Source organism: Epinephelus lanceolatus, chromosome 10 (assembly GCF_041903045.1).
Source record: "Epinephelus lanceolatus isolate andai-2023 chromosome 10, ASM4190304v1, whole genome shotgun sequence".
NCBI lineage: Eukaryota > Metazoa > Chordata > Actinopteri > Perciformes > Serranidae > Epinephelus > Epinephelus lanceolatus.
In genome coordinates, this window is record NC_135743.1 from 14034432 (window position 1) to 14044766 (window position 10335).

A 10335-nucleotide genomic window follows, 5' to 3' on the forward strand; every position below is an offset into this window, starting at 1 on the left:
TCCATCCATTTTTCTTCCTTTCTCCCTCTCCTTTTCCCCTCTTTTCACCGCCATCATTCTGCAGCCCATCTCCTCCCCCACCCCATCCCTCTGGCATTAACACTCTGTCTCATTGCCTCAGTGCTATGACTAAGCATTGTGTGTGTGTAGTATGTTTGTGTGTGCCTCTGTGTGTGTGTGTGGCAAACCTGCTCACCTGTAGATAGTATATACATAGAAGGGCCATGCAGAACATGTGTGCACGCATGCATTAGCACTCAAGGCGATGGATCTCTGTAGTCGTGACATTTTTTTTTAGACGGAGCAAGTCACGACTGAATCACGCCCCTCTCCTCCCTCCCTCCCTCTCTTTCTCTTTCTATTCTTTTTGAATCATTCTCTCAGGGGCAGCTTTGCTTTCATCCTCCCACTCTCCGTCTCTCTGTCTCACTCCTCGTGTAATGCTGCTTTTTCCAGCATTTCCATTCACTCCCTGGGTTCCTCTTGGCCTTCCACCTGCCCTTTCAGTCGGTCGAAGTCAGTCGGGGTCCCCCAGGCCTGACTCTCGCTCTCCATCCTTTTATTTTTAGCTGACTGCGCCTGTTCGCTTCACACACTTGTCATCTCATCTCATCTCTCCCTCCTGCGCACCCGCCCCCTTCTCTCTATCTCAATCTACTCTTGTCCCTCATCTAATCCGTAGTTCTTCTGTAATCCAGATCAGCTGGCCTGCATTCTTAATCTCGTCACTTCTCAATCCCCCGTCCATACTGTGTGTGTGTGTGTGTGTGCGTGTGTGTGTGAGAGATAGAGAGGGAGAGAGTGGGAAATCAGAGGTGGTAAGTTGTGTGTGTTTTGCAACAGAAAGAGAGCAACCTGGGCTAGAGTTCAGATGCACCTGTCACCTGCTAAACCTAATTTATCAGTGGCTACAAAACACATGGACACACCCAAACACACACACACACACACACACCATCGGCACAATATATAAGTTTCAACATTTTATTTAAAAAAGCCTCTGAAACTAAAATATTCCCTTCCTTTGCTAAATCCAACTATTCTGCTGTTTAAAAGCTATTTATTGTCGGTCATTTGGTCCAAGTTACTTAAATATGATTTATTTTAATGTATCACACCGCACTCTTACACTGATGTTAATATCTTCCACCAGTTTCTCATTTCTCTTGCCACTTTTTTGGGTTTCAGAATTGGCGGCTAGCCAGTCCTGGCACATTTACAGAAATGCAGATTAATGTTTGTCGTCCTTCTGAATAAATATTTGAAATAAATAATGAAATAACCATGAAACAAATATCATGAGACTGTTCACTGTCAGTGGAGTCAATCCTAAAGACGTGTCCTCAGATGAGACAAACGGACGGAGACTTTGTTAAGTTGACCATCTGTGTTGATGTTCCTTCTTGTTTGTTCCGCAGATGAATCGGCCAATCCAGGTGAAACCAGCTGACAGCGAGGGCAGAGGAGGTGAGACACGCACCTCAACGCAGTCACACACACACACACACACATACACACAGTATGACAGAGAGAAGGGTAGGTGTCAAATTGGATCAGATGGAGATGGAAAGTAGTCAATGGGGTGCTTAATACACACACACATGTACACACAGACACAAATTCAGATCGCACTCTTTCCACTCCCCTCCTCTCATTACCCATCGCTGTGGTCAATACTGCCCCCTGGTGGACAAAAATGGTAGCTTCCATCCCTTTTAACACTTCTGTAGTCTGTAAACATGGATGTGACCAGTTCAAGGTAATACTGTAGATTTCTTATCATTCGCTTTCTTTTCTTTCACATTATTGGTCTCTCAGAGGACAGGAAGTTGTTTGTGGGCATGCTGGGGAAGCAACAGAGCGACGAGGATGTTAGACGACTGTTTGAGCCCTTTGGCAGCATAGACGAGTGTACTGTGTTGAGAGGACCCGACGGCACCAGCAAAGGTAAAACACATACAACAAAAGCTACCTTATTTAATTTAGTCATACTATTTAATTCAACACAGACTGTGTGCTGTAACTGACTCTGTGTTTCATTTCCTTTATTATTTTTCACAGGGTGCGCTTTTGTAAAATTCCAAGGACATGCTGAAGCCCAGGCTGCCATCAACAGCTTGCATGGAAGCCGCACAATGCCTGTAAGTGGCGTGCAATACATGCAGACAATGCAAGCACACACCACATAATGGCCTCCCAAAGACACGTGCATGAGTCACTTGGGACAGTTTAAATTTTCTGTAGGTAATAATGTAAGCAATGTAATCATCTGTCTTCTTTGGTGCTGTCCTGGGTATCATCAACATGCTGGGATAGGCCCGTGTGAATCGTTAAAGGATTAAGTGGATAGAGAAAATGAATGAATTAATAAACTCGGAGCCCAGCCCCATTAACACACAAAGGAGGTAACATGTAACATCAGTCGTATCTTCAGTTAAAACTCACTCTGTCTCCATCTTTCTCTGCACAGGGCGCGTCGTCCAGTCTGGTGGTGAAGTTTGCCGACACAGAGAAGGAGCGAGGGCTGCGGAGGATGCAGCAGGTGGCCTCCCAGCTCGGCATCTTCAGCCCCATGACCCTCAACTTCCCCGCCTACAACGCCTACACGCAGGCGGTCAACGCACAGGCAAGCAGTTGCACGAATGCACAAACACTCGCCGCAAGTTTGTAAGGGGAGTGCTGTGCTTATGAAAGGATGTAATAAGTTTGAAGAGGCTATCAGTGGTCTAATTGGGGCTAATGTTGTTACCCAGACAACAGAACATACGTCATCTGGCATTAGCTTTCCCGCAACACACAACCATTAACCCACTGACTCAGGACATAATGGCCTTGTAATTAGATCTCTATTCATCTGTTCCTCCATCACTCCCTCTCCCTGCCCCTTCCTCTCCTTTTTTCCCCTCTCTTTGTCCCTCTCTCTCTCATTTTCCCATATCCATTTAACTGTCTCTCTGTCTTCTCTCTCCCTCCTCCTCCTCTTTCTCTCCATCCCCTTCCTCTCTCTCTCTCTGCTTCCTTCCCTGTCTACAGCTTGTCCAACAGCAGGCCCTGGTTGCCCAGTCAGCGTACTTGTCTCCTGTGGCAACAGTTGCCGCCGTACAGATGCAGCAGATGGCGGCGCTCAATGCCAACGGAATCATTGCCACACCCATTACACCCATCACGCCGTCCTCGGGTAGGCTCCCACACACACACACACACACACACACACACACACACACACACACACACACACTCACACACACACACACACACACACACACTCAGACATGCCGTGCATACTCAAAAACAATTGAGCTTGTACGTTGTCAGGCACGTGCACAGGTGCTGTAAGTGTAGAATAGAAATGGAGTTATCAGCTGCATATTATAGCACAAACATCAAAGTATTTTTAGCATGGTTTAGAATAAAAATAAAACTTTAAAGCACTTAGTTATGAAAAAATTGCATGCGTAACTGAAGATTTTTAATGTGTAGAAACAGGTGTAGTCTTATAGGAGGTAAAGTGCTGCAATGACAGAGACTCATTATCTGGACTGCGATTTGCGTCTGTAGGTACAAACACTCCGCCAACTATCGCAGCGACGCCTGTGCCAGCCCTCCCTCCGCCCCTAGGAGTGAACGGTTACAGCAGTCTGCCAGCCCCCACCAATGGACAACAAGCAACAGAAGCACTATACACCAATGGCGTTCACCCATATCAAGGTATTGTATTAAAATCCAAGAAGCATGCAGATGTAAAGACCTTGCAGAAATTAAAGACATACTTTGCAAGATGTTCAGTTACTCTTTGTAGACGAGCTCGCCAGCAAAAGTGATAAACCCAGATTCACTCATTTGCTGTTTCACCTCGCTATATTTGCTTGAGTGCTTTTTAGAAAGCCCCGACCTCACCTGAGTGTTGTGGGGGTGCACGCCCATAAACATCCCAAGCATAGAAAATAAAATAGGAAAATACAGGCAGAGGCAAAGTCTTTGCCGAAAAACACACTTCCTGTGGGTCATAGGAGGAATTACTTCTGTGTGTATACATTGTTATTTTAGGAACATTGTTGCCTTTAAACTAAAAGAAATCCAGGATTTATTATCACATTGCTTGTGTTTATTTTTCTGTTCTCACTGTTTCCCTGTCTTTTGGCTCTCTAGCTCAGAGTCCGGCAGCAGCTCTGGACCCCCTACAGCAGGCGTATGCCGGCATGCAGCACTACACAGGTTGGTGCAAATGTACAAACACACAAGAACGGTCAGATGAAGCTGGACGAATGATGCCTTTTCACTGTGTGTTATGCTTGTATAAGGATAGATATAAAATGTATGAATGATTGCGCTGTAAATGCGTGTGTGTTGCTTTAAAAATCACTTAAGGCTCAGTAATGAGACACATTTAGCTATGAAATGTCAATGTCATTACATATCTGGTCCACATTAAATTGCGCAATCAGAAATAAATCATGTGCAGCTCAGCCGGCAGCTCGTGCAGCAGGTTAAATCAGGGTAGATGTAAATAAGGGACAAGGAGGACCAAGTGTCTGCTTTCAGTTTGACCTCCATTGTCTCAAGGATGGAAGTGTTTCAAGGGGAATTGGTTAAATTCATTTCGTCGTGATTTATGTGATTTCATTGTCACACAAGACACGCATTCAAGTCTGGTAATAATGCAATACAGCTAATGATACCTTTACACCATCCGTATACATGACGCATACTTATAGGGTAAATGGGGTCTGTAATGTGTGCGTACCAGACCAACAGTGTCATTGTTGTTGTGTCTTTCTCCATTCGAGTGTTACATTTAATAGTTTTCACCTTCAGCAGGAGACGCTTTAGTTCAAACGGAATGATCTCATTGGACGCTGCGGTGTTGCCACCTGTTGTTTTCATCCAATCACATTGTGTTGCCGTCTCTCCCAATAGCGGCGTACCCTGCTGCCTATGGATTGGTCGGGCAGCCGTTCCCCCAGCAGCCAACACTGGTTGCCCAGCAACACCAGCAGCCCCAGCAACAGCAGCAGAGAGAAGGTGATGTGACTTCCTGTCTGTCTGTCTGGGGCCACACCCCTCTCTCCAACCATCTTATTTAAAGTTGTTTATCACGAGGTTTTCACAGCCTGAGATCGTTTATCACACTCTGCCTAATGCGCGTGTGTGTTTGCATGCATGTGTGTGTGTGTGTGTGTTTCAGGTCCAGAGGGCTGTAACATCTTCATCTACCACCTGCCTCAGGAGTTCAGTGACTCTGAGATGCTGCAGATGTTCCTGCCCTTTGGCAATGTCATCTCGGCTAAGGTGTTTGTCGACCGTGCCACCAACCAGAGCAAATGTTTCGGTGAGACACACAGACAGGGGAGGAAAGAGGGGAGGGAGAGGGGAGAGCAGAGGAAGGAGAGGACGAGTGGAAAAAGACAGGGTGACTTTGTTGAGCATAAGATATTGAGCCTGTTTAAATGTTGTAACCTAGTTAAGTCGAGACAAAGGCATGGAGCGTGTTGGGAGAAGTATACAAGTAAAAGTCCTGCCTTCAAAACCATATTTAAGTAAAAGTATTTAAATGTTATCAACAAAATGGTCAATGTTTTTCTATTATATATATATATATATATATATATATATATATATGTGATGTTTTTGAATTAACTTTACTGCTGCATTAACGTGTATGTTGTATTGTACTGCTGTAGATGTTTGAGGTTGTGTTAGTTTTAACTCCTTTGTACACTGTTGGGCAGTTTAATCTATAACCATGGTTCATATTTTAGAAGATCATCTTATGTTTGTAGCACTGCTGTCCTGTGAAAACTATGACTCTCTAAAAAGTCAACCCCTATGTTGTCAGAAAAACTGCCATTTTTAGCTTTGTGATGATGCATTTTCCAACTGATCCAAGATCGTTTTTCAGCATATTAGGTGGGAGAATTTTCTCAACCCATAAAGGAACACTTCATCCTTAAGTTTGTCACAAACACTTAAAATCGGAGATATATGCAGGGTGTCTGTAAGTCCTTAAAAAGTCCTAAATTTAATTTAAATTAAATTTAAACTATCAGGTCTTAAAAGTCATTAAATAGTATTAACTTTGAATTTGTAAGGTCTTAATTGCCACAAAAGTTTTGATCTAATTTTGTATATCCATCTTTTATTTATTTTTTCAAAATGAGTCAAGCTCTTCTGCGTGAAAGTCTTTAAAGAGATCTTTAAACCTGATACTGTCTTTTTACTTTATACTTGTGCTTACCTGTTGGCAAAATGTAGACTAACCTAACTCACTCTAATGACCACAGTTTAATACAAGACCTACCTCTGCACAGGACCACATATACGCTAATCTTAATTGAAAGGTCTGAAAACACAGAATCTAAGAGTTTAGTACCTGTAGACACCCTGGTATGTTTTCACTGGACAGGAACGAGATGAAAAACTGTTATCTGAAAAAGTAACTATGACTGTCAGATAAATGTAGTGCAGTAAGAAGTAAGTACTGCCTCTGACATGTGGGGGAGTAAGACATTTAAAGTTACTTAAAATGGAAATACTTAAGTCAAGTACAAGTACCTTGAATTTATTCCCAAGTACAGTACTTGAGTAAATGTAGTTAGCTACATTCCACCAGTGGGCACGCTATGGAGGAGACGTTCAATTAAAATAACAACTCTTATTTTTTTCCAGGATTTGTGAGTTTTGACAACCCAGCCAGCGCTCAGGCCGCCATCCAGGCCATGAACGGCTTCCAGATCGGCATGAAAAGACTGAAGGTGCAGCTCAAACGGCCCAAAGATGCCAACCGCCCATACTGAGTGACAGCTGAGACGAAGGAGAAGAACTAAAGAGAGGTGAGGTGGTGGTGAGGAGGTGATGAGGGACACTACATGAAGAGAAGTGAGGTGTTGTATGTTGGGGGAGCAGGAGGATGAAATTAGGTTAGAGAGGAGGAAAAAAACGTGGAGAAGGTAGCGTTAGCTTTGTCACTGCAATGCTAAATGATGGTACAGAGTAAAAAAAGAAAAAGCTTAACAACATGTCAGTGAATATAACGTTGGGTTTTATGAAAACAACTTAATCAACTCAGGAAAAAGTGAAAATACTAAAATATTGTTTTCCTTTTATTTTCTATCACAATCTTATTTATTTTCTTTCCTGCTGTTTTGATCTTTTCCTGAAACGGCAACTTACCTCACCCAAGATCCTCCCGTCCAATCATAATTCACGAGGACCCCATCGCTATGGCAATGGTTGCCTAGTGACCGATAAAGCCCTGACCCCCCCTTCCTCTCGCATTGTTGTAAGTTGATTGGTTGGCCTGTGTTTGGGTTGCTGTGGCGATTGATTGCCTGTGTTGGTTGCCCTTGGCAATTTTTGTTCTGTCACCTCGAGCAACCAGCCATGCGTTGACCTGCATGTCCTGTTGCTGTAGTGACCACCGACTGTGTTTGGTGCATTGTGACTTTATTTTGTATTGACCTGTGCACATACTGATCAATAACTGTCAATAGCCAGGACTGTACTCAGAATCAATTGATTAAATTGGATATTCGATACACTTAATCATTGGAGAGTAACCTGATAAATTCTGCAGCAACGCTCGTTATTTTTTCGCAGCTTTGTTTTTGATCAGTTTCTGTAGTGTTCTGTTTGGTGTCATTATTATTTGAACAAATTGTTTGGGTACAGTAGTGAGCGTGGGCATCTATGTGTACATATGTGTCCGTGTTACACTGTTAGTGTGTAATGCAGGAGTGCATAACCCTTGTTGTACTGGTGTCTGTATCAGAGAGGTTTGCCAGAGGTTTCCATAGTGGACTGGTGGAGAAATGTAGAACAGCATGACAGCTTACTGCAAAATATGATTTTTTTTTTATTATTATCATTATTGTTTATGCAACACACAACAATGGCAGGACATGTTGGACAAGAGGCAATGAAATGATAATGCAGTACAGAACACAGCAGATTTAAATACGGCTACAAACTGGGTCACACAGGTTAGACAAGAACAGTTTTAGGACAAAAGCACACTATTTTTGGGCGAGCATGCATTTTGTTGAGCTGTACTCTGATAGGCTGAGTTTTATATTTCCTGGACTCTGATTTGTTACAGTTTGATGTGGCACTTTAGTTTTTTGCTCCTTTGTTTCTCTTTCTTGGTCTCTTACATCTTCTATCACTGCTTTTGTGGTGTTTCCACTCCCCTCTTCCTCCTCCTCCTCCTCCTCCTCTGGTCCCTTCCTACTTGTTCCCCCTTTCTCTGTCAGATTCTTTCTTTGCCTCTCCTCATCCCGACCTCCTCTTTCTATCCCTCTAGCTCGTGTTTTGAGGTAAAGGGTATGTGGTTGTTATGGTGGAAAAACAAGTGCCTCTTGCTTATTGGAGAACAGCCTTCAACTATAGGAATTCTGGGAGAAATCTAACAAAGAGAGAACAGAGGATGTGTTTAGTTTGAGGTAAATTCAACCCCCACAAACCCCAACCTTTATGAGGAGAAAATGTGTGGCTGCTGTCGGACCAGTGTGTGGACACACCGTCACGTGGCAGCACACATTATAAATAAAGGATTTTGGTTCTATTCCTAGACAAAGTTTTACATAACAAATCCTTGCGGATAGTGCAAAGGTCTATCTGATAACACTATGCCCCCCACATCAGTGAGATTAAAACCATCACCCAGAATTTCTATACTGCAAATGCCAGAGAGTGATGCATGTCGGTAGTAGTGTTTGCTTGCCATGATCCAAGGCACACGAGTGCAGCACATGCTCATAAGGTCACACACATAAACACACACACGGAGCTCTACCAACACACACGCATACCTCCAGACACACACATCCAAGCACACACAAGGATACGCGAAACGGTTTTTCACTGTATGGAGTTGCATGATCCAGACACTGTGTGTGTATGTGTTGAAGCACCATGATTTTATTGCTGTTGAGAGACAGAGCTTTACAACTGTGAATGATACCTTCTTGTTTTAAAGTCACCAAGATGAAACTGAAACAAAGACGAGCTAGGAGCATCCTAAGGTGCAGTTTGCTGCCAGACGTATGAAAGCAGTTCGAGTCATGCCTACAAGAGTTGTGTTTGACGGGAGGAGCATGTTTGACAAGATGTTGAGATCAGACAGAAACATGGAGCTCCGGTGTATTTATAACTTTGCTCTCTAACATATCCTTCCTCCTTCTCTCTCCCTCCCTCCTTGTATCACTCCCTCCGCCCCCCGATTCTCCTCCCCTCCTCACAGGTGACCTTTCAGAGTCCAGCTGAGGTGGAATCCCAGGGTTCATAGTGCTTTCAGACTGTCTGCTACCTTTGAGCGTCCGGGGAGTGCAGCCACACACACATACACACACTCACACAATACACATGCACTCTCAACACTGAACCTCAAACGGTACAAGGCTGATATACAAATGTACATAAAGTGCACAGATACACACACACACACACACACACACACACACACACACACATGCCTGCAGACACTCACACACAGTTCACACGAGTCAGTAATCTTACCCATACGGCCGAGAGCTTGGTTTGACCACGGTCTGTGTGTCGCCAACAGGGTGTTTAGTTCAGTTAAGACAACTCAGACCGAGCATGTATGGAAGGTACTGATGAAAAATGCTGATATATCACTTCAATAGACTTTAACATGTCTATACCATGTCTATTCCATGACAAATATAGAGGGGCCGATGTTTCATAATAAAAAAAGGCGAGAAAATACAAAAAAGACAACTAAATGAGTAGGTTAGAGAGACTTTGGAGAAAATCCTAATGACCTGTAAATAATTTAGTTTACAAAGAGCAGCATTTAAAAAACAAGAAAAAATGCAAAAAGAATACTACTTTAGATAAACACTGAACAGGACACAGCGACATTATTATTATTATTATTATGATTATTATTATGATTATTATTATTACCACTAGTAACATCATGATCCTCATAAAGGGATATTACATTCCAAATTGTAAAATGGGAAATCACTAACCTATTTTAAATTTCTACTTAGATTTTAGGTGAAGCTCGGGGGAGGGGGGGATTGCACTTTTATTCGGGAGGTTTTAATATTTGAGCTATTTTTTATTTATTTACTAATTTATCAATTATTTTGTTTATCGGGAGAAGGGGTTTGAGTGGGTTGCAATATTTTGATTTTAGAATTTTCTAGAGCAAAAACCTTTCGAGGGCCTGTTTCTGTCAGACTCTTGCAATCGAGTAATTATAATGTATGTATTAATTATTACAGCAATTATATTTATTTCTAATTTATTGAATCCTGTTTTTGATCCACTCTCTTTTTAAGTTAAAATAAAAAGTATCATACTAAA

At 42.7% G+C, this 10335-nt stretch overlaps 1 protein-coding gene across 8 annotated transcripts in view; it reads left to right on the forward strand.

Annotated features, from left to right (window-relative positions):
• LOC117265849 (CUGBP Elav-like family member 3) overlaps positions 1-10335 on the forward strand; it is a 29508-nt gene extending 19173 nt beyond the window's left edge. For 3 of the 8 annotated variants that reach the window (XM_078171581.1, XM_078171582.1, XM_078171584.1), the window contains 11 exons: positions 1419-1466; positions 1809-1947; positions 2062-2141; positions 2471-2626; positions 3034-3178; positions 3559-3708; positions 4150-4215; positions 4918-5022; positions 5186-5329; positions 6667-6830; positions 9239-10335. In XM_078171581.1, the coding sequence (XP_078027707.1) occupies positions 1419-1466; positions 1809-1947; positions 2062-2141; positions 2471-2626; positions 3034-3178; positions 3559-3708; positions 4150-4215; positions 4918-5022; positions 5186-5329; positions 6667-6794 (1161 nt within the window). In that variant the 3' untranslated portion in view covers positions 6795-6830; positions 9239-10335. Of the gene's footprint in view, positions 1-1418; positions 1468-1808; positions 1948-2061; positions 2142-2470; positions 2627-3033; positions 3179-3558; positions 3709-4149; positions 4216-4917; positions 5023-5185; positions 5330-6666; positions 6831-7180; positions 7280-9238 lie in introns of all 8 variants that reach the window. The other 5 variants (XM_033640603.2, XM_078171583.1, XR_013492188.1 and 2 more) reach the window with 4 other exon arrangements.